Source organism: Haematobia irritans, chromosome 5 (genome assembly GCF_050003625.1).
Source record: "Haematobia irritans isolate KBUSLIRL chromosome 5, ASM5000362v1, whole genome shotgun sequence".
Lineage (NCBI taxonomy): Eukaryota > Metazoa > Arthropoda > Insecta > Diptera > Muscidae > Haematobia > Haematobia irritans.
This window is the reverse complement of record NC_134401.1, coordinates 89,203,237-89,227,129: the sequence shown is the minus strand read 5'-3', so window position 1 is coordinate 89,227,129 and position 23,893 is coordinate 89,203,237. Positions and strand designations below refer to the sequence as shown.

At 35.3% G+C, this 23,893-nt stretch overlaps 2 protein-coding genes across 2 annotated transcripts in view; one reads left to right on the top strand and one right to left on the bottom strand.

The window, feature by feature from the left end:
- Positions 1 to 23,893, bottom strand: part of LOC142238121 (uncharacterized) — a 464,847-nt gene that overhangs the window by 270,133 nt on the left and 170,821 nt on the right. The gene's annotated exons all lie outside the window — the stretch shown is intronic.
- LOC142241262 (uncharacterized) lies at positions 3,147 to 4,171 on the top strand. Its single transcript, XM_075312996.1, has 3 exons — positions 3,147 to 3,328; positions 3,384 to 3,804; positions 3,869 to 4,171. Exons 2-3 carry the CDS (start codon positions 3,387 to 3,389, stop codon positions 3,979 to 3,981), a joined length of 531 nt encoding a protein of 176 aa, XP_075169111.1. The 5' UTR covers positions 3,147 to 3,328; positions 3,384 to 3,386; the 3' UTR covers positions 3,982 to 4,171.

Genomic DNA, 23,893 nt, shown 5'->3' with positions numbered 1-23,893 from the left:
GCCGAACTTACGGCCGTATATACTTGTTTTTTAATTGTTCTGTATTCAAATCGTTGGGCAATTTTATACATTTCCTGTGAATTTCAAGAGTGATTTGTCAAGGGGAAAAAGTAAAAGTACTTAACACTTTATCATATTAACATTTGTTAAAGTGTTGGACACGGAGAAAATGACGTTTCCAAACATATAACGGAAAATGAAGCACCCTCTACTTTGCATGTCAACTTCATGTAAATTTAAGTTTATTACTTAAAAAAAAGTCTGCCAGAAGTCCGTAGTAAAATCATGAAATTATGTACCGAGTTATCGACAATCATCTACTTTCTATTTTCAAAAAATCGGGCAAAAGGGCACCCCCCTACTTCGCTCCTCCCCGACCAGATATCGTAAATTCACGTACCCTATACTCATTTCACAAACAGCCCAACTTCACTATCCCTTCCCCAACCAGACATCCAAAAATCATGTACCCTGTATAAATTAATTCATCTCCTCCCAATTTCAAGTAAATCGGAGAATATTAGATTTTGCTCTATATTTTGCAAAGGGACGTCACATTCTCTGCAAATTCTGTAAACTTTCCTGCAAGTTTCATAGTGTGGGGCAAGGGGTAGGTTCGCGTCCAAAGACCCAAATATAAAGTTAACCATATTGATTTCATAACCTTCCCCTACGGCCTTCGTAAATTTCAAGTAAACTTGAGAATTCTATTTTTTTTCAATTTTAGAGGAGGCCTCCTGTCCCAATATCGAAAAATGATATAGCGTATATTGTGTAGACATCCCAGAAAATCTCAAGCAAATTTTAAACAGCAGGGCAAGGGGAGGCCCCTCTTCCCTTCCGAATATCACAAAATCATACATCCATTATAATAATATACTATATACATTATAATAATAATATACCCCACATTCTCTGTAAATTTAAAAAGTTTAATTGTTTAATTTAAAGGCTAAATCGGCGCAAGTTCAATTTGAAGTTGTTTCCATCACTGTAGTTCATATTACCTCTAGTTTTCCCTTGTTTGTAATCTCCCAATTCTTTATTGTCTCATTAGTTTTTATCTTTTATTGGCCTATTATCATCCTCAGACATATACGCCGTGCCCACTAACTTCTACTTCAATCTAAAGGGCTCTTTAGCCTTTAGAATAAAGAGGGGATCGGTGGAAGATATGCCTTCAGACCGATCTTCGGCTGCTACATCTCGCACAAGCGATCCCGTTACACCGGTCAATGCTGGTCCTCCTGAGCTCTGGTGCTCCTAGACTAATTTCCTTGCGTTTGTAAGGGGCAAGGTTTAAATTATATGGTTATACATTTTGCATACCCAATGCTAAAGGTACGGTCAGACTAGTCAAATATTTGACGAAAAATGGCAAATATTTCTTTGCCGTAGTGTGACCATCAAATATTTATTAGAGGCAAACAACAAAACAGCTGATTTTTGGCAAACAAAAATATTTGACAACAAATAAAAATTTGCCCAATGTGACCATAGTGTGACCACTGCAAGGCAAATATTTTCCTCACATTTTGTCAAATTTTTGTTTGATCTTGCAAGAAAACTGCAAGAGCAAACAGGATGAAATAACATCTGGTTTCTCAGTGGTGTCAACTATTTGCAATTACGTTTACCATAGCGGAGAAACAACACTTGGTTTTGCGTTGCTTGAAGAAATAAAATTAAATTAATTATTAAATAAAATTATCTAATTAAGTGAAACCCTGCTACAATATATTTCAATAAAATAAGAGTAAGCAAGGTCTTAAAGTTTTAAAGGATAACAATATAAAACATTTACGGCATTTAAATATTTCTGTATGTAAAATATTTTGTAAATTTCAGCATGCAAAGCCGATGGATTAATGATTTATTTTTAATTAAAAATATAAGTTGGGATACAAATATTCCTGTTAAACCTTGGTAAATATGGATGAAAAAGACCATACATGTAATTTGTGCCATATGTTTTTTTATTCAAAATTGTATAAGCGATTATTGCATAGTAATGAATCTCATTTTTAGGTATAGTTTAAGAAATTATTGCCATCGTAATTCTACCGTTGGTGGTAACATCTATTTCTTGTTGTGAGTCAAGTTTTCTCAAAAATTTGATAGAAACCTTAGGGTTGCCATTGTTGGAAATAAAGTGCCGTACAAATTGTAATAATATGTTAGCACGTTTCTTTGCATTCCTAAATCTTCTGAGAATAGAAAATTTGGCACTTTATTTGTCAAAAGTAAGGAATAGAAAAATAGTAAAGATAGTAGTTGCTAAATATTCACAAAACATTTTATCTTTAACACCCATTGCAACGTTATGCACCGTCCACACTATAAGTTTATCCAGACGACAGTGCTCGTGTCAAACATATTCCAAGTCACACTATAAGTTATGTCCGATGGCATAATCGATACTGATGCTTGTTAATGTGATCGATAACACAATTGGCGATTATTTAGTCATCACCGACAAGTTCTTGCGATTGGCCACACTGTATGATTGATTACAAAGACCGGAATAACTTATAGTCTGGGTGGCGCATTAGCTACGAACTTTTAAACCGTTCTATAGACATATATGTCATCTTGCCTATAAATTCCATATACAAGTTAGAAACGTAACTGATGAAAATTGTTTAGTTAAGGTGAGTATTAAATTCGAGTTTAACCACTAAAATTGTCATTTTTTTCACTGAAGTGAAACCTAAATCAATAAAAAGGCATAAAATTATACATTTTTGTTTCAGATTTCATTATAACTTAATGGGGAATAGCCCAAAGCAAATTCTCACAAAGTTTGTATTCCTTAAAATGGATTATTATTGGAGAAAAGTAATCGTGATAAAATGACGATTTTAGCGGCTAAACTCGAACTTAATACTCACCTTAAAGGTAGCCGCTAAAGTTAATAATAATAATTAAAATTAATTAAAAAATAATAATTAAAATTAATAGACAAACGTATGTCGGTTTGTTTTAGTTTTCAATTATTTTGGTGAAAATCAACATCAAATGTGAACGTCTTTTTGACATTACGCCCTTAAAGTTTTCGGTTATAAGGAACGATTTCTAATAAAAAGGTAACTAAGTTGTAACTTAATATATCGCTTTTCCGATATTTCAAAACGTCCTTTCCATAAAAGCGAGATTTCCATAATAAAAAGGATAATTTTGTTTGTGACGTATATTAAAAGATTTCAATGACGTGATTTTGTCGTCATTTGTTCATCTGAAAACGCTAAGTTGGCTACACTTAAGAAAAATAAACAGCTGACTGACAGACCGGCAAAATTCATTCAATTCAGACAAGTTCAAGAAGAAGGTAAGAGAATTGAAATATTTTAACAAAACTTAAATACACATATATATAATTGCAGAAAATGGATGCTTGCGAGGCTCCTCCGAACAAGAAGCCGCGAACAAAGCCGAAAGTGGTAAAAGATTGGGAGGACGAAGATGTTTTCAAGCTGATTACTTTCGTTGAGAGTCAACCTTGCTTGTGGAATGCTGGCGATGAAGGTTACCATAACAAAATGCTACGGGATAATGCATGGAAAAGCATTTGTGAAGGCTTTGAAGACAAATTTTCTCAAATAGATGTAAATGCAAAGTGGACAAATTTACGTATACAATATCGAGGCTACGCAGCTAGAGCTAAAACAAAATCTGGCCAGGGCTACGTTGAGCAGCCAAAGTGGAAATTTTTCAATGCTATGAGTTTTGTTGGGCGAGTTGAAGACCAACAAACTCAGCGTACAATTTCAAATTATTTTTCGGAGGTTGAGTCTGACTGTGACGGTAAGAAATTTTTGATTTTACGCACCAAATAACCACGACAAGTTAATGGCAAATTATTTTTTAGTTTCCGAATTCAATTTACCCTCTGCAATATATACAACACCATCACAAACTTCCCGGCGGCAACAAACATCCAGTTCCCAATCGGCAACCACGCAGATTGCCGATGAAAGATAAAAATGAAAATGCATTAAATCCAAATGCTACCTTCGCAAACTATTTACTTAGTGAACTAAAAACATTAAATGATGATTCTGCAGCAATTGTTCGCAAGAAGGTTACACTGTTTTTCTTGCAGTGCTTGGATGAAGCAAGGCATTAGCTTTCAAAAATGAAATTTACAGTTTCAATTTTATTTTATTTTGATGCTGCGGTAGGTGTATTTAAAACACAAAAAGATCTCAAAAAGCTCTTGCAGTGCTTGGATTAATCAAAAAAATTAGCTTTTAAAAAGCATTTTACAGTTTGAATTCAATTTTTGTTTTGTTTTTATGTTGCGGCAAGGGCATTTATTTAAATTTTTATTATAAATTAGCATAGTAATAATAATAAAACTATTGTTTAATTCACACTCAAAAATCCAACTAGTTTCATTTCGGATTTTTAAGGAAGGGAAAATAAATGTAAGTAAAAGAAGTATATTGAGGGAAAATTATGTAGTATACTTAAAAAGTAATCGGGAAAACGAAATTCAAGTTCAATATACTAAATACTAGATATGTTTATATTGAAACATAACTTCCCCCTCTTGAACAAAGTATTGGGAAAACTCCTCTCTGATTTCTGAGGAGTTCTGGGCAATGTATGAACGATGTTGTTGAAGATCGAGAAGACTACCGTTAGGTTCATTACGCCATTCGCCAGGAATAAGTGTACCATCCTCGGAGTAGTGATCTGCAAAATTGGTATAGAAGTAGGTATCGCTTTTGCGGCTCATTAAAAAGTTGTGTAATGCGCAAACAGCAGAAACAACTATTCGTGTCTTTTCCGGTTTAAGCTTAATGGAGGTACGTAATACACGAAAACGGGCCGAAGAGATACCGAACGCATTTTCTATTACTCGACGAGCTCTTGAAAGGCGGTAGTTGAAAACTCTTTGAACAGCATTCATATTGCGTAAGCCGAATGGTTTTAATACATTTGGGGTCAAAGCAAATGCATCGTCAGCCACAAGCACATATGGGACTGGAATTGATCTGCCAGGAAGGGGTTTCGGTGGAGGCAAATTTAATGTGTTATTTTGCAAAGCTTTGTTGAACGAGGTTTTACGGAAGACTCCTCCATCCGATATTCTTCCATTTGAACCAACGTCAATATATAAAAATTTGTACGATGCATCTGCTATACCCATTAAAACAATACTATGCGTTCCTGAAAACGACATATTTTAATTTTAAATACCTTTTTAAGTTATATAAAAAAGGGTACCTTTGTAATTGTAGTATATGCTGCCGGAATGGGTTGGTGCTGTCATAACTACATGTTTCCCGTCTAATGCTCCAATACAATGCGGGAAATTCCACATTTCTTCATATTCGTTGGAAACCACCTTCCACTCGTACTCACTTGATGGTACCTATTGGCAGTAATAAGAATTATACTAGTTGTGAACCAAAAATTTGTATCATATAAAATACTTTCAGATATTCTGGTTGAAGGGCCTTAAAAATAGCTTCGCATACTTCAGGAATAATTGTTGAAATCGTATTATGGGGAATACGAAATATGTATTGAAGTGATCTGAAATTCTCGCCAGTTGCTAAATATCGGAGGGTAACAGCTAAACGATCAGAAGGTGGAATAGGCTCTCTTAGATGAGTGGATTTTTTTGTTATATACGGAGCAACTAACCGAAGCTGTGGGTGGTTTGGTTATTAGCAATGTTTTTCATCAGCAATATTTACTTGGTACTACTCACCAAATAATCGAAATCCGATGCATTCATGCGCAAAAAGTTTTTGTATAGAGAAGGTGTTTCTGACCGTAGTTCTTTCAATAATTTTGCGCAACATCCTTCTTCCTTACGTCTTTTTACCCACTCTCTAACCCATTGCCTTTTCAATCGCTTCTTATTATCGGATTCCATAAGGGACGTTGTTGCAGCTCCAATGCACAAAATTAATAAACACTCTTCCTCCTGCATCATCACTCAAAATTTCTAATCAAATAAAATTGTCCCATTTGACACTTTGATCAAACATTTATTTAAAGAAAATATTTTATGTAGTGTGACCAGTGAGAAAACATGTTTTCCCAAATATTTATTTGAAAGTGTTTGATACGTATTTGAGCAAATAAAAAATGTCAAATATTTTATCCTAGTGTGACCACAAATGCAACTCTGTATGAATTTTCAATTGTTTCCTGCAAATTCGGGAAAACAGTTTTTAGTCAAATATTTGACTAGTCTGACCGTAGCTTAATACACGGGGATTATATTTGAGAGTTAAAGAAGTCACTTAACTCCATGTTTTACAAAATACAAAATCACCTTGTTTTATCAAAAAGAGTTGTATCATATGAAATTTTGCTTTTTAAAATTTTCACCATTTTAAGTGAACTGAAGTGAACCTAATCTGTTCTTTGCTGGGGCAGGACTATTTCATCCTTATCATGCATGGTAGTTTGCATTAGCGACATCCTGCCAAAGAACACAGGAAGAGTTTTTCATTCGTGTTTGTACAACATTCTGATATTGCAAGTTTCTGTTATTTCCCTTATTTTGCAACAGTTAACTTTCCTGATTTTTGTTTTTGTATGATTGTTGTCCCGATGGAACTCTCATACAAATCTCCAACTTTTTGTATGGCATTGTTTCGGGGATTAAAGAACAACATATCCTACATTACTTTGATGATGGCGGTGGGAAGTAGTTCAGTGCGTTCGACAATACCAAACAAATGTTCAACAAAGTTACTTATCTGACTATGTTTGGGAGGATTGCAACAAAACGAAAATTGTGATGCCTTTTTGGTGTTTTGCAATGACAGAAAAAATAGATTCAAGGGGGATTCAAAACAACTATTGGCGGTGAGTTATTGGCTATTGTGCACGTAACATATGAAATGGTTGGTTTGCAGTTTCATCCTGATTGGTTTAAATTTGAAAAATGGAAAATTTAAAGCAATCGATATTAATGAAAGAATAGAGAGCCAAGAAATTTCGATTTCCCTATTTAAAGATTATTGCTGGCTATCTCGATCAATTAAATACTCCTAAAGGTTTATCACACTTGCCTATTTTTATACCCTCCACCATAGGATGGGGGGTATATTAACTTTGTCATTCCGTTTGTAACACATCGAAATATTGCTCTAAGACCCCACAAAGTATATATATTCTGGGCCGTGGTGAAATTCTGAGTCGATCTGAGTATGTCCGTCCGTTCGTCCGTCTGTTGAAATCACGCTAACTTCCGAACGAAACAAGCTATCGACTTGAAACTTGGCATAAGTAGTTTTTATTGATGTAGGTCGGATGGTATTGCAAACGGGCCATATCGGTCCACTTTTACGTATAGCCCCCATATAAACCGATCCCCCGATTTGGCTTGCGAGGCCTCTAAGAGAAGCAAATTTCATCCGATCCGGCTGAAATTTGGTACATGGTGTTAGTATATGGTCTCTAACAACCATGCAAAAATTGGTCCACATCGGTGCATAATTATATATAGCCCCCATATAAACCGATCCCCCGATTTGGCTTGCGAGGCCTCTAAGAGAAGCAAATTTCATCCGATCCGGCTGAAATTTGGTACATGGTGTTAGTATATGGTCTCCAACAACCATGCAAAAATTGGTCCACATCGGTGCATAATTATATATAGCCCCCATATAAACCGATCCCCCGATTTGGCTTGCGAGGCCTCTAACAGAAACAAATTTCATCCGATCCGGCTGAAATTTGGTACATGGTGTTAGTATATGGTCTCTAACAATCATGCAAAAATTGGTCCACATCGGTCCATAATTATATATAGCCCCCATATAAACCGATCCCCCGATTTGGCTTGCGAGGCCTCTAAAAGAAACAAATTTCATCCGATCCGGCTGAAATTTGGTACATGGTGTTAGTATATGGTCTCTAACAATCATGCAAAAATTGGTCCACATCGGTCCATAATTATATATAGCCCCCATATAAACCGATCACCAGATTTGACCTCCGGAGCCTCTTGGAAGACCAAAATTCATCTGATTCAATTGAAATTTGTTACGTGATGTTAATATATAGCCTCACACTCTCATGCAAAAATTGGTCGAAATCGGTCCATAATTATATATAGGCCCCATAGAAACCGATTCCCAGATTTGACCTCCAGAGCCCCTTGGAAGAGCAAAATTCTTCCCATTCGGTTGATATTTGGTACGTGATGTTAGTATATGGTATCCATGCAGGAATTGGTTCCTATCAGCCCATAATTATATATAGCTCGCATATAAACCGATCCCCAGATGTGACCTCCGATGCCTTTTGGAGATGCAAAATTCATCCGATCTGCTTGAAATTTGGTATGCGGTGATCGTATATGATATTTAACCACCATGCCAAAAGTGGTCCATATCAGTCCATAATCATATATAGCCCCATATAAACCAATCCCGATATGTGGTTTTGGAGCCTCTTGGAGGAGTAAATTTCATACGAGTGAGTTGAAATTTGGTACATTGTGCTAGTATATGTTCGTTAACAACCATGCCTAACTAGGTCCGTATCGGTCTATAGTTATATATATCCCTCAGATAAATCGATTCCAATCACACAAAAATTGGTCCATATCAAGTTCATAATTGTATATAGCCCCCATATAAGTGACCCCCATATTTCAATTCTGGCTCTCTACGTGCCGTGCAAAAAGTCCATATCGATTCGTAATTATTTGTAAACTTAACTATACATAACTTTTTTGTCTAATATATACCACGTATGGACTAACTCACAATTTAGAAAACGATGTTAAGAAGTTTTAAGATACCACAACCCAAGTAATTCGATTGTGGATGACAGTCTTTCGTAGAAGTTTCTACGCAATCCATGGTGGAGGGTACATAAGATTCGGCCTGGCCGAACTTACGGCCGTATATACTTGTTCCATCATACGATAGTCTCTCTATATGATGATTTCCGTAGAAGTCGTGTCTTTCGTTCTGTTACTCTTGTGTCTTCCATGTTTCACGGAGTCAGGGTTTGGTGTTACGTCATATACCGGAATGTTAGAACCATTAGATTTCTCGGCGGAATTTCGAGCTAGGCTCGGTATTCCTTTCGAGGTCTCTAATGGGTGGAACGCACACAATATCTCAGGGAAGATGTACTTGGCTTATCTGCCCTATGTTTTTTGCATCCGTCCCCAGATATGACTAAAACGGCGCAAATTAAATTTCAATTTATTTCCATTATTGTAGTTCACATTAAAGGGTGATACGGTCAAAATTTGGTCAAGAGAAAACGCGTGTAAATCGGTGAAATCGTTTATTTAAAAAATCAAATTAAATTTCTTTTTCAAGTTCAATTAGTATAAAATTCAGGAAAAATATTCAGTTAGGCTTTCGCTTTTCCAAATCCGAATTGCCGGGCCTCACGCTTGACACCTGCCATCAGATTTTGTACAGCCACCTTGGCCACCTTCTTCGCCGCAGAAAGCCAGTTTGCCTTGAACTGCTGCTCGTCCTTAGCAGTTTTTTTGGTCTTCTTTAGGTTCCGCTTGACAATAGCCCAGTATTTATCAATTGGGCGGAGCTCTGGCGTGTTGGGAGGGTTCTTGTCCTTGGGAACCACCTAGACGTTGTTGGTGGCGTACCACTCCATGGCCTTTTTACCGTAATGGCAAGATGCCAAATCCGGCCAAAACAGTACGGAACAACCGTGTTTCTTCAGGAAAGGCAGCAGACGGTTATTCAAACACTCTTTCACGTAAATTTCTTGGTTGACAGTCCCGGAAGCTATGAAAATGCTGCTTTTCAAGCCACAGGTACAGATGACTTGCCAAACCAGATATTTCTTTGCGAACTTTGATAGTTTTATGTGCTTGAAAATATCTGCTACCTTTCCCCTTCCTTTTGCCGTATAAAACTCCTGTCCCGGAAGCTGCTTGTAGTCGGCTTTGACGTAGGTTTCGTCGTCCATTACCACGCAGTCAAACTTCGTCAGCATCGTCGTGTACAGTCTACGGGATCGCGCTTTGGCCGTCGTATTTTGTTTATCATCGCGATTTGGAGTCACTACCTTCTGTAAGTCGATAGTCCGGCTCGTTTTTTGGCTCGATGTACGGTTGTAGACGATACACACAGCTTATTTGCGGCATCTCGAAGAGAGAGGTTAGGGTTTCGCTTGAAACTACCGGCAACTCTCGTCTCAGCGGCTTCCGGTTTTCGATTTCCCCCCGATCCAGACTTCCTGGCTGTCGACAAACGTTCCCCAAACACTTTAATTACATTTGTAACGGTTGATTTGGCAACTTTTAGCGATTTTGCCAGCTTTGCGTGCGAGTAGCTCGGATTTTCGCGATGCGAGAGCAAAATTTTGATACGCTGCTCTTATTGCTTGGACGGCAATTTGACAACTGAAGAGTGAATTCGAAAATCAAAATAGTAGCAACATTCTACACACACACACACCTTCAAAATGAGGGGTGTTCAGGTTTTTTAAATGCAAAATTGAAAGAAATACGTCAAGTTTATATTGACCAAATTTTAACCGTATCACCATTTAAGTTTGTCATATGTAACAACAAGCATGTTTCCTAGACTCAAGTACGCAAAACTCAAATTTAAAAGAGAATTGTATCTTTACATCAAATCTCCGCTTCAATTCCCGGAATCAATAGTACAAAGAAAAACTATTTGGAACCAGCCACACTGTATGTCCATGGTCGTGGTGAAAATCTCAGTCGATCTAGCGCTGTCCGTCCATCCGTCTGTTGAAATTCCTCTAACTTAAGCTATCGTCCTAAAACTTGACATAAACATTTGTTATTGATTTTGTTAAAAGTAGAGGAGTATACAAATTGCCTTTGGTTTTGGCCACTATTGCGGTTCTCGGTGCAGGATATCGGAGGCAACCCAACATAAAATCAATTATTATCGCACTGGAATCATGTTTTTATTTTAAAGTATTCTGATTAAAATATTTTTTATTTTATGAAGCAGACAATTTTCAACTTTTTTTAGAGGTTATATCTATTTAAAACAAACTATTTATCCATTATACTCTTTAATCAACCACAAACAGATTTTCTGTTCTGATTTGCTGCGTATTTAATTTGCTTATCCCCTTTATGTAAAATTTGCCAATAAACAAAAAATGAAAAAAAATGTATACAATTAATTCGTACAACTTTTTTAATATCGCCATTTTTTAAAATTCAAATATCAATCATTTTTAAACAAATTCATGAGCTTTTTGTTTATTTCTTCATAGATTATATAATGAAACTGATAGAATTTAAATAACTATCAATTGAAACCACAAAAATGTGGTTAATACTTTGTGCCATAGGAAATTGTTTGTATGTTGACAATGTAAACAGGAAAAAATTATAAATCATTTGTTTTTTTTTAAACATGGTCTTAATGAAAAAAAAAAACTCTTGAAATAAAAAATATGAGTTAACATAAACAGAGAAAATACAGTTTGGAATAGAAAGCCAAGGTGGTGCAATGGTTAGAATGTGTGGCCAGGCACCCGTATTAGTTGAATATTGTACTGCTCAGCCATCTCGTTGAGAGATTTGCGGCAGTCAATGACCGTTATCGAGTTAAGGAACACAAAATCCAAGGATTTTTTTGCAGGTTAACTGACTGAGTATATATTATTGTCAACATTTATTGGAACATCACTTTTCAGCCAATTCGCCACCTCTGTTATTGCTAATATTTCAGCCTCCGAAACCAAAATGTCCATTCAATTTGGAACCATCGATGTAGAAATCTATATAACATTTATTCCCCGGGGTCTGTGTGCACCACGCCTCACTGTTGGGAATTAGTTTCAATTTTTTTTTTGTCGAAAAGCGGTATCGCCAGAGTGTGACCGTACCTTTTTTCTGACCACAGCGATAGCTAGGTTAGGTTAGGTTAAAGTGGCAGCCCGATTAAATTTCAGGCTCACTTAGACTATTCAGTCCATTGTGATACCTCATTTAAGTAAAAGTACCTATTACATATGGGCACTTCTAGTCTTAACCACTGAACCTTCTCTATTATTTACTTTTGTGTAACCAACCAGATTGCTCCAAAAACATTAACAAACTGCTTAAGTTAACGTTTTCCAGGTCCGCCAGTAATCTAAAGCTATATGCTCCTAAAATTCGCTTACGCCTTACACAAAAAGCAGGACACTCACACAAGAGGTGTTTTATTGATTCCTTTTCCTCCACATCATGACACCTTATACAATAGTCATTATACTTCGCACCTATAGTTTTTGCAAATTCGCCTATCAGGCAGCGACCCGTTATAGCAGATATCAGGAGTGCTATCTGACGCCTTGAGAACACTAGCATATATAGTGTGCGGTTTAAGTTTAAATGGGGCCATATTTGCTTGGTGTCTTTACAGCCCTTGCAATTCTCCCATCGAACATTTGCCATCATAACAGCCTTCTCACGCAGCATGAGCTTAAAGGTAGCTAGGGGCATACCAACAGGTTCTAGTTCCCCTGGAATATGTAAGGTAGTCCCTAGCCTTGCCAACTCATCCGCTTCGCAGTTCCCCGGTATGTTCCTATGGCCAGGCACCCATATTAGGTGAATATTGTACTGCTCAGTCATCTCGTTGAGAGATTTGCGGCAGTCTATGGCCGTTTTCGAGTTAAGGAACACAGAGTCCAAGGATTTTATTGCAGGTTGACTGTCTGAGTATATATTAATGCCAATATTTGTTGGAACATTACTTCTCAGCCAATTCACCACCTCTCTTATTGCCAATATTTCAGCCTGAAAAACACTACAGTGATTAGGTAATCTTTTCGCTATTCGAATTTCCAGATCTTTAGAATATACTCCGAACCCCACTTGTCCATTCAATTTGGAGCCATCAGTATAGAAATCTATATATCTTTTATTCCCCGGGGTCTGTGTATACCACGCCTCACTGTTGTGAATTAGAGTTTCAAACTTTTTGTCGAAAAGTGGTTTTGCCAGGGTGTAATCCACTAATTTAGGCACATCTGGCATTACTTTGAGGACCGAACTATGACCGTACATTTTTTCCGACCACAGCGATAGCTCGCGCAACCGCACAGCCGTTGTTGCAGCTGACTGTTTGGCCAAAATGTCTAAAGGCAATAGATGTAGCATGACATTAAGGGAGTCTGTTCCTGTCTTACTAAATGCGCCTGAGATACATACAGCTGCGGTCAAAATAATAGCAGTGCTGCGCTTCAAGTAGCTATCCAGAGCAAAACTTCCTTGTTTTAAATTCATAATTATTATTGTTTGTATAGTATACAGTTATTGTGTACTTAAGTTTTGTCGACGAACCAGAATCAAATGTGTTACCAATTTCGATATATTTTCATAAAAATGAAAACAGATACGAATTGGGGCGGTCTAAAAAATAGCAGTGACATTAAAAACTGAAAATATTCTAAAACTTATGTTACGGAATTTACTTCTTATACTAATATAAATAATAATATTTTATTTATGCTAATTTAATATTTTGTTGTATGGCCTTTGTTTCGCAAGAGTTACTATCGTCTTCCTTCCACGTGTTTCTGGTTTTGTTTCATAAGTAAGTGCATTTCTAATCATTTTAGCCGAGCACTCAAGTAAATTTTGTATCTCCTTATATGTTTTCCCTTCATTTACAAGCTTTCTTATGAGATTTCGCTTTTCCGCAGAACAATGTTTTCCTCGTCCCACTAAAAACATTAAATATTATTATATTATTTCGAAACTGTAAAATTAACACTATAATTATTTACTTTTGACACGAAAAAATCCAAAAACTTTGATCCGGTAAGATTTATCGAAATTTTATTTTAGCGCTGATATTATTGTGACTGCACTTAATTAAACACGTTTCAGAAATGAACGCCATTTCTACAATAACAACAACAACAAATCCGTATAGACGCTCAATTGTTTTTGACAATCGTCAATATTACGGTACATACAGTAAGGGCAATTAAAATGTAATGTATTGAAAGAAAAATGTTAACACCTATGTATGAACGTAATGTGCACTGCTATTATTTTGACCGAAACTGTAAGCTCGCCATACGCTGAACTTTATCTAAACAAGTCGGTTTCTGAAGTGCTGCCCACCAGACTATAACACCATATAGCATTGTAAGTCTAACTACTGCGGTGTATAGCCAATGCACAATTTTTGGTTTTAGTCCCATCCATTTGGTTTTAGTCCCAACCATCGATGTAGAAATTTATATAACATTTATTCCCCGGGGTCTGTGTGCACCACGTCTCGCTGTTGGGAATTTGTTTCAAATTTTTTTTGTCGAAAAGCGGTGTCGCCAGAGTGTGACCGTACCTTTTTTTCCGACCACAGCGATAGCTAGCGCAACCGCACAGCCGATGTTGCAGTTGACTGTTTGGCCAACATATCTAAAGGCAATAGATGCAGCATGACATTAAGGGAAACTGTTCCTATTTTACTGATAGCGCCTGAGATACACAATCACGTCATTCGCTGAAACTTGTCGGCTGCTGAAGTGCCGGCTACCAGACCACAACCCCATATAGTATTATAGCTCTAACCACTGCCATGTACAATTTTCGGTTTTAGTCCCTACTTTTGTCCTATTGTCATTTTGCGTGGGTACAAAGCTACCGTGGTTTTTCTCGCCCTTTTTTCAATATTAAGCTTAAAGGTAAGCTTCCTGTCCAAAAAACCCGAAGGTATTTTGCACACTCACCAAAGGGAATTTCAATACCCCCTACATCGAAAGAATTTTCTTCGTTAATTTTACGAAGAATTCTTCATTAACTTCTCTTCGTGAATTCTTCATTAAAACAATGAAATTTTCATTCGTTTTGTAAGTTATACGAAGAGCACTTTACGAAGATACGAAACGTCATAAAAAGTACGAAATTGTTTCTTACAAACTACGAAAAATTTGGAAGAACTTTTCGTCGTAGAAAGAACGATATATCTTGCACTTTTAATGAAAAGTTTCTTTGATTGTAAAACAATGACAAATTTCGTACTTTTAACGAAATTTTTCGTTCTTTTTACGAAGAAATTTCTTTCGATCAGTTCATGCAATGCGGTCCCAGTAGACTTGCCCTTTGAGTATGCATGTTGTCGTTTCGATAGCAATCTTGAATCGATGCTAGTTCTAAGATAAATATCTATAAGTCTGTACAGAGTCTTAAGTAGGAATGGGGATAAGCTGATTGGTCGGAAATCCTTCGCACTCGAGTGAAAGGATTTTCCCGCTTAAGATAAGAAAACGACTTGATACAGCCTTTATATGTGTATCGCCGATAACCATGGGATAATTCTGTCAGTCACTGCTTGTAACTCCGCAGGAGTAATTCCAACAGGTCCGGGGGATTTTCGAGGTCCGAAACTATTTAGAGCCCATCTTATTCTAGATTCCGATACGATTAGCGGAAGTGACCGCTAAGCGGTCACTACGATAGCGGAAGTGACCGCTAAGTATCTATGGTACTGGCAGAAGATGGTTCAATTGTCCGATTTACAGGAAAATGTATGTACAAATATCTCAAGGGTCTCCTCACTGGACGTTATCCAATGACCCTCCGATGTTTCAATGAAACCCTGAGCGGAGTTAGTGGATGATAGTATCTTCCATAATATGGAAGCCTTCGTCGTATTTTCAGTACTGCTAATCATTCCAAGAGTTGTGCTGAGCCCTTCTCAGTTCTCGCGGGATTGTGCTATGGACATCTTGTGATAGAAGGGTATACAGTGAAACCTCTCAAACTTGGACACCGGATACCTCTCAAACGTGGACATTTGCCTGGGGACGTTTGCTATATTAACACATTAAAATTAACCTCTCATGAGTGGATACCTCCCAAATGTGGACAAACTTTAGACGACCATGGGTGTCCACTTTTCAGAGGTTTCATTGTATTCATTCTAGAGGTGTGCAGGTGAGTAATAGTTTACTCACGCTCACGCAGACTCACGACTGAAAAATCGTACTCACGCACGATATTTTTTGGTAGGACTCACGCTCGCGTACACTCACGAAAAGAAAAATTTTACTCACGCACGAAAACGTCGTGACTCACGAAAAATACCGTGACTCACGAAGAATATCGTGACTCACGAAAAATATTTTATGATTAATTTACCTTACCGAAGTGTCTGAAAACATGAGCATTATTAAAATCGAGAGTGTTATTAAACTCTTAACATCCCAGGTGTCACTAAAATTGTAATTGAATTTAACTCTTAAGCGTTTTATGTTGGTGAGCAGTAATATTTTCGTGAGTGTAATTCGTTACTCACGCACACGAAGATATTATTTTCGTGACTCACGTACGACGTTTTGATTTGTTCATCACGCTCACGCACACTCACGCTATTGTCATGAGCGTGACTCACGACTCACGCACGAATCACGAAAATGTTCGTGAGTCACGACAATTTCGTGTCACGTGCAAACCTCAAATTCGTTCGCATCACTCCGAGGTGGCTTTCATTTCTAGCAATTAGCCACATTAATATTTGCATCCCATATAAAACCTAAAACACAACCAAAATCATTATATCGGTAAAGCGGGAGAAACACTTTTTGTCTTCCGTACATTGTTATGAGGCCTGAATGCATGAATACATTTTATGGTTTCATGTCACGAGTTTAAGATGATTGACGACTACAATCTCCTTTTTCTCTCTGAAAAACTAAATTGATTTCTGTCAGACAAAGGATTACAAAAACACACTCACACATAGACACACACCCACACATAAATTCAAGAGGGAAACAAAGAGGATTTGCCGTCTTTTGTATTCATAGATTATTATGGGAATAAAAATATACTTTGACTTGCGAGCAAATAGAGAAAAACGGTGACTTGTTATAATACCAAATGTTGAAATATGATTTTATTTCCGCATAGAATTTTCGCAATTTAAATATTTGTCTAGATCAAAATAGAAATTTTAAATATTTATGTAATTCAAAAGAATAAAATATTGGAATTATGAATTTAAAAATGTCTGATTTTGCATCAAAAAAGGTCATATTGGGAATTATGTATTGCATGGTGCACTGAAAAAAATATTGTCGTGAGGTCAAAGATTTCATGTCTTTAAAATACGAATGCAAATTTTGCTTAGCACGGGAGACGCAATTCGCTACCATAAAGTTTTCTTTCTTGTCCAAAAGTCGATAAACTTTTCAATGAAGTCGTATTATCCTTATAACTAAGTGATTTCACTTAAAAATGGGTATCATAACATGAAAGAAAAAATTTTTGGGCTAAGGTCAACTTGACTTTAATAACTCAAAAAAATTCTTTACATTTAATGAAATTGTCTTTAAATTTGTTGCCTTTTTGCATCTTGACTACAAAGCAAAAAATCGATCAAATATAGGACATATTTTTCAACACTTCATTTTAAAGACGTTTATTACTTGAAACATATCATAATTTCTACTGGAAGTCAAGTCTTAATTTGAAAAAAAAGTTGTCGTTAACTCGTTTTTAAAGGACTTTGATAGCATATGAAGAAATAAAGCTGAAAAAGCGAAAAATTAAAATATGCTTCCTAGAAGCAAGTACACAAAACTTAAGTTTAAAAGAGAATTGTGTCTTAAAAGTATCCTTACTTGTATTCTCTGCTTCTTTGGCTCGGAATCAATGCCAAAATTTTTAAAGTAAAGACAAAATCTTTGGAACCGGGCATGCTTTTTTTTCAGTGTAGTAAGGGTACTTTGATCTGCGAACAAATGAGCCTACCAGATATATTTTTGTTTTAGATCCCTTAAAATATATATACTCTCAAAAAAAAGTTTACTTGGATCCAAAGATTTTGATCTTCCCTTACGGATTTTGGTATTGATTCCGAGCCAAAAATGCGGACTCTTGATATAAAGACATCTTTAGAGACCTATCTGGCTGTAAATTTAGGATCAATAAAATTAAATCTAGGATACATTAGAGATGTGCATGTGAGTAATATTTTGCTCACGCTCACGCACACTCACGACAGAGAAATCTTATTCACGCACACTCACGACAGAGAAATCTTATTCACGCACACTCACGCACGATATTTTTGGTAGAACTCACGCTCACGAAAAGAAAATTTGATCTCACGCACACTCACGCACGAAAATATTTTAAATGTCGTGACTCACGAATAATTTTATGAATGATTTACCTATAGAACCTGACTGAAAACATGAGTATGGTTAAAATCGAGTGCGTTATAAAACTCTTACCACCTAGGATGTCACTAAAATTATAAATGAATTCAACTCGTAAGCATTTTATGTTCGTAAGCGGGATTATTTTCGTGAGCGTGTTTTTCCGAAATTCCTTACTCACGCACACTCACGAAGATATTATTTTTGTGACTCACGCTCACGCACGACATTTTGTCGGTTAATCACGTTCACGCACACTCACGCCGTTGCCGTCAGCGTGACTCACGCGTGAGTCACGAAAATTTTCGTGAGTCACGACAATGTCGTGTCCCGTGCACACCTCTAGGATACATATCTCAATTATCGACTTTTCATTTTTTTCGCGGTGTATTAATAAATCTATTCACGTACAAAAAAAAAAAAAACAAACTATAACGTGTACTTCACAATAAAAACTTTTTCTTAATTCCAAACAAGTATATACGGCCGTAAGTTCGGCCAGGCCGAAGTTTTTGTACCCTCCGCCATGGATTGCGTAGAAACTTGTACGAAAGACTGTCATCCACAATCGATTTACTTGGGTTGCGGTAACTTTTGCCGATGACAAGGTATCTTAAAACTTCCTAATACCGTAATATATACCACGTAGTCCATACGTGGTATATATTAAACTTACAATGGCCGATTAAATACGTATATACTTAAGTTTGACAAAATTTTCTATAGAATAAAATTTTGACAGAATAAAATGTTGACAACATTTTCTATAGATGTAAAATTTGGAGTAAATTTTCTGTAGAAATACGATTTTTACAAAATTTTCTATAGACATAACATTTCGACAAAATTTTCTATAGAAATAAAATGTTTACTAAATTTTCAAAAGATTTAAAATTTTGACAACATTTTCTACAGAAATAAAATTTTGCCAAAATTTTCTATAGAAACAAAATTTGACAAAATTTTCTATAGGAATAAAATTTCGACAAATTTTGCTAGATTATTTTTGCTCGAGTGGCAAGCATGATTATGAACCGATATGGACCAATTTTTGTGTGATTGGGGATCGGCTATATATAACTATAGACCGATATGGACCAATTTTGGCATGGTTATTAGCGGCCATATATTAACACCACGTTGCAAATTTAAACCGAATCGGATGAATTTTGCTCGTCCAAGTGGCTCCGGAGTTCAAATCTGGGGATCGGTTCATATAGGGGCTATATATAATTATGGACTGATATCGACCAATTTTTGAATGGTTCTTAGAGACTATATACTAATATCATGTACCAAATTTTAGTCGGATCGGATGAAATTTGCTTCTGTTAAAGGATCCGCAAACCAAATCTGGGAATCGGTTTATATGGGGGCTATATATAATTATGGACCGATGTGGACCAATTTTTGCATGGTTGTTAAAGACCATATACTAACACCACGTACCAAATGTCAACCGGATCGGATGAATTTTGCTCCTCTAAGAGGCTCCGGAGTTCAAATCTGGGAATCGGTTTATATGGGGGCTATATATAATTATGGATCAACCCGATTTTAAAAGAGAATTGTGTTTTACAAGTATCCTTACTTGTATTCTCCGCTTCTTTAGCTCGGAATCAATACCAAATTTTTTAAAGTAAAGACAAAATCTATGGAACCGGGCATGCTTGTTTTTCAGTGCATATACTAGCACAATGTACCAACTTTCAAGTGAATCGGATGAAGTTTACTTCTCTAAGAGGCTCTGCAAGCCAAATCTGGGGGTTGCTTAATATGTGGGCTATACGTAAAAGTGGTCCAATACGACCCATTTGCAATACCATCCGACCTACATCAATAGCAACTACTTGTGCCAAGTTTCAAGTCGATAGGTTGTTTCGTTCGGAAGTTAGCGTGATTTCAACAGACGGACGGACGGACATGCTTAGATCGTCTCAGAATTTCACCACGGCCCAAAATATATATTCTTTATGAGGTCTTAGAACAATATTTCGATGTGTTACAAACGGCATGACAAAGTTAATATACCTCCATCCTATGGTGGAGGGTATAAAAATGTTTTAAAACAAAGATGCTAAATCCTCAAAGTATGTCTTGTCCTATATTTGAAGGGGTTTTTCTTAAATGTAAATATTTAATATTTCAGTTAATTTACTTTAAGGATTATTTGCCTTAGTTCAAAGACATAAGACTTTAAAGGAGGATTCCAAATTTTCAAAATTTGTGTCCTAAATTTAATAAAACTTTTTTTGAAGCATAGATTATAAACTTAATTTTAATTAAAATTTTAATTTTAATTTTAAAGAAATTTGTCCTTAATATTTTGTAAATTGCACATCCTAAAATTTAGATTAATAAATTTGACAAACATACTGTTCCTCTGTTTCCTCTGTAATTAAAATTTTATTATTTTAAAGAAATTTGTCCTTAATATTTTGTAAATTGCACTTCCTAAAATTTAGATTAATAAAGTTGACAAACATACTGTTCCTCTGTTTCCTCTGTAAGCTGAAATCAAAAATAACAATAATGAAAAAAATTTTCATAAATTTTTCTATAGAAATAAAATTTTGACAAATTTTTCTATAAAATAAAATTTTCTATAGAAATAAAATTTTAACAAAATCTACGATAGAACTAAAATTTAGACAGTATTTTCTATAGACATAAAATATTGACAAAATTTTCTATGGAAATAAAATTTTGACAAAATTTTCTATGGAAATAAAATTTTAACAAAATTTTCTATAGAAACAAAATTTTTGACAAAATTTTTTATAGAAATAAAATTTTGACAAAATTTTTTGTAGAAAAAAAATTTCTATAGATATACAATTTTGACAAAATTTTCTATAGCGATAAAATGTTGAACAAATTTTCTATAGAAATAAAATGTTGACAAAATTTTCTATAGAAATAAAATGTTGACAAAATTTTTATAGAAATAAAATTTTGACAAAATTTCTTATAGAAAGAAAATGTTGACAAATTTTATCAATAGAAATAAAATGTTGACAAAATTTTTTGTAGAAATAAAATTTTGACAAAAATTTCTATAGATTTCCAATTTTGACAAAATTTTCTATAGAGATAAAATGTTGAAAAATTTTTCTATAGAAATAAAATGTTGACAAAATTTTCTATAGAAATAAAATGTTGACAAATTTTTTATAGAAATAAAATTTTGACAAAATTTCCTATAGAAATAAAATTTTGACAATTTTTTTCTATAGAAGTAAAATGTTGACGAAATGTTTTATAGAAATGAAATTTAGACAAAATTTTCTATAGAAATAAATTTTAGATATAATTTTCTGTAGAAAGGAAGATCATAAGTAAACTTCTAAAAAAACATAATAAAACGTTTCTTTAGAAGAAACAATTTTTTTATAATAACTACAAACATTTGAATAAAAACTGCAAAATAATTTTTTTTATGTTCTTCCAATTTTGGTAGATTATTTATAGTTCGAGTGCCAACCGTTCCCCAGAAGCCAGAGTTTTACGTTGCTTTCCTTCAAATTTTGCATCGAAGTCGTTTCAAAGTTGCGTATTTGACAACTATTAACGCCTACAGGTGAGCCCGTGGACCCCCTAGAGACCCACAAAAAACGTATGTTGATATCTTTATCCGCTCAAAAGTAGGAGAATTATTTGGAGCCACTATTCAACGTCTCCTCAGTGGTTCTCGGATTTTTTTTCATAACTTTTCCTCCAGAATCTATCATCTTCTGGGTACTTCCATTATATTTCACTAAATTTTATGTTAAAAATTTTGTATTATTCTCCATATCTTCAAAGGAAAAAATTCCTGTTGATTGAATAACGAAAGTATGCCCCCGGAGGAGTATTAAAATTTTACAAAACTCCTTGCACACAAAACGTCGACTATGACCAAATATTTGTGTACATATTTATGTATGCAATAAAATTCTTGGCTTTAACATTGGAAGCCAATGAAATTCTCTAGACATTCGCACACGTTAAGAAAATATGCATTGGTATTTTTTATTGACATCATGAAAAATGCAAAAGGCATAACCGGAAATAGTGTAGCCAACTCATGGCTCATGCCCTGACTGACAGTTTCGCCAGGATTGATTGCAAAAAATATGGTAGCAAGTGTCTACCAGGATATACGAGCCAATCTCTTTTGTGAATGTGTCTGAAGAGCTGTTAAACAAACTCATGAATGACGCTGAAGTAGTATTGGCAGCAGAATGCATTAATGCCACAACGACTGAGTGGTGGAGAAAATAGAGGCATAATATTGATATAACTCACGTAGCTTAATAAGCAAATGTCAATTCAGCTATGACGCTTTTGGGTCATGCGAAGGCATATAGTGAAGCGATTAAGGATAATTGGAAGCACAAAATTACTGTTACGAATTTCGATAAAATTTCTTATTAAAAAGTGGCAATTAAAAGTCTCACACTTATTGTAGAAATGTAGCACAAAAATGGCTATACATTTTTGTTATGAGTAAAAACGAATTAAATGTACACTGAAAAAAAAAGCATACCCGGTTCCAAAGATTTTGTCTTTACTTTAAAAAATTTGGTATTGATTCCGATCCAAAGAAGCGGAGAATACAAGTAAGGATACTTTTAAGACACAATTCTCTTTTAAAATCGGGTTTTGTGTACTTGCTTCTAGGAAACAAATTTGAATTTTTCGCTTTTTCAGCTTTTTTTTTTCTCCATATGCTGTCAAAGTCCTTTAAAAACAAGTTAACGACAACTTTATTTTCCAAATTAAGACTCGACTTCTAGTAGAAATTATGCTGTGTTTCAAGTAAAAAATGTCTTTAAAATAAAGTGTTGAAAAAACATGTCCTATATTTGAACGATTTTTTGCTTTGTAGTCATGATGCAAAAAGACAACAAATTTAAAGACAATTTCATTAAATTTAAAGATTTTTTCTAAATAATTAAAGTCAAGTTGACCTTAGCCCAAACATTTTTTCTTTCATGTTATGATATCCATTTTTAAATCAAATCACTTAATTATAAGGACAATACGACTTCATTGAAAAGTTTATCGACCTTTGGTCAAGGAAAAAAACTTTATACTAGAGAAATGCGTCTTCTATGCTAAGCAAAATTTGCATTCGTATTTTAAAGACATGAAATCTTTGACCTTACGACAATATTTTTTTCAGTGTAGGTATAGCCCTCATATAGACTGACCCCCATATTTATTTGCGGAGCCTCTTGGAAGAACAAATTTCATGCGATTCGGTTTAAATTTGGTATGTGAAGTTAATATATGCTCCCTAACAATCATGCTATGATTGGGCCATATCGGTCCATAATTACACTGAAAAAATATTGTCGTGAGACCAAAGATTTCATGCTCTTAAAATAGGAATGCGTTTATTGCTTAGCATAGAAGACGCATTTCTCTGATATAAAGTTCTGGTATAAAGTTTTTCCTTGCCCGAAAGACAATGAACTTTTCTATAAAGTAGTTTTTTATACCCACCACCATAGAATGGTGGCGGGAGTATAATAAGTTTGTAACACATCGAAATATCGATTTCCGACTATATAAAGTATATATATTCTTGATCAGGGAGAGATTCTAAGACGATATAAGCATGTCCGTCTGTCTGTTGTAATCACGGTACAGCCTTCAATAATGTCGCTATCTTCCTGAAACTTGGCACAGATTCGTCTTTTGTTTGCAGGCAGGTCAAGTTCGAAGGTTATATCGGTCCAAGTTGTGATATAGTCTCCATATAAACCGACCTCCCGATTTGGGGTCTTGG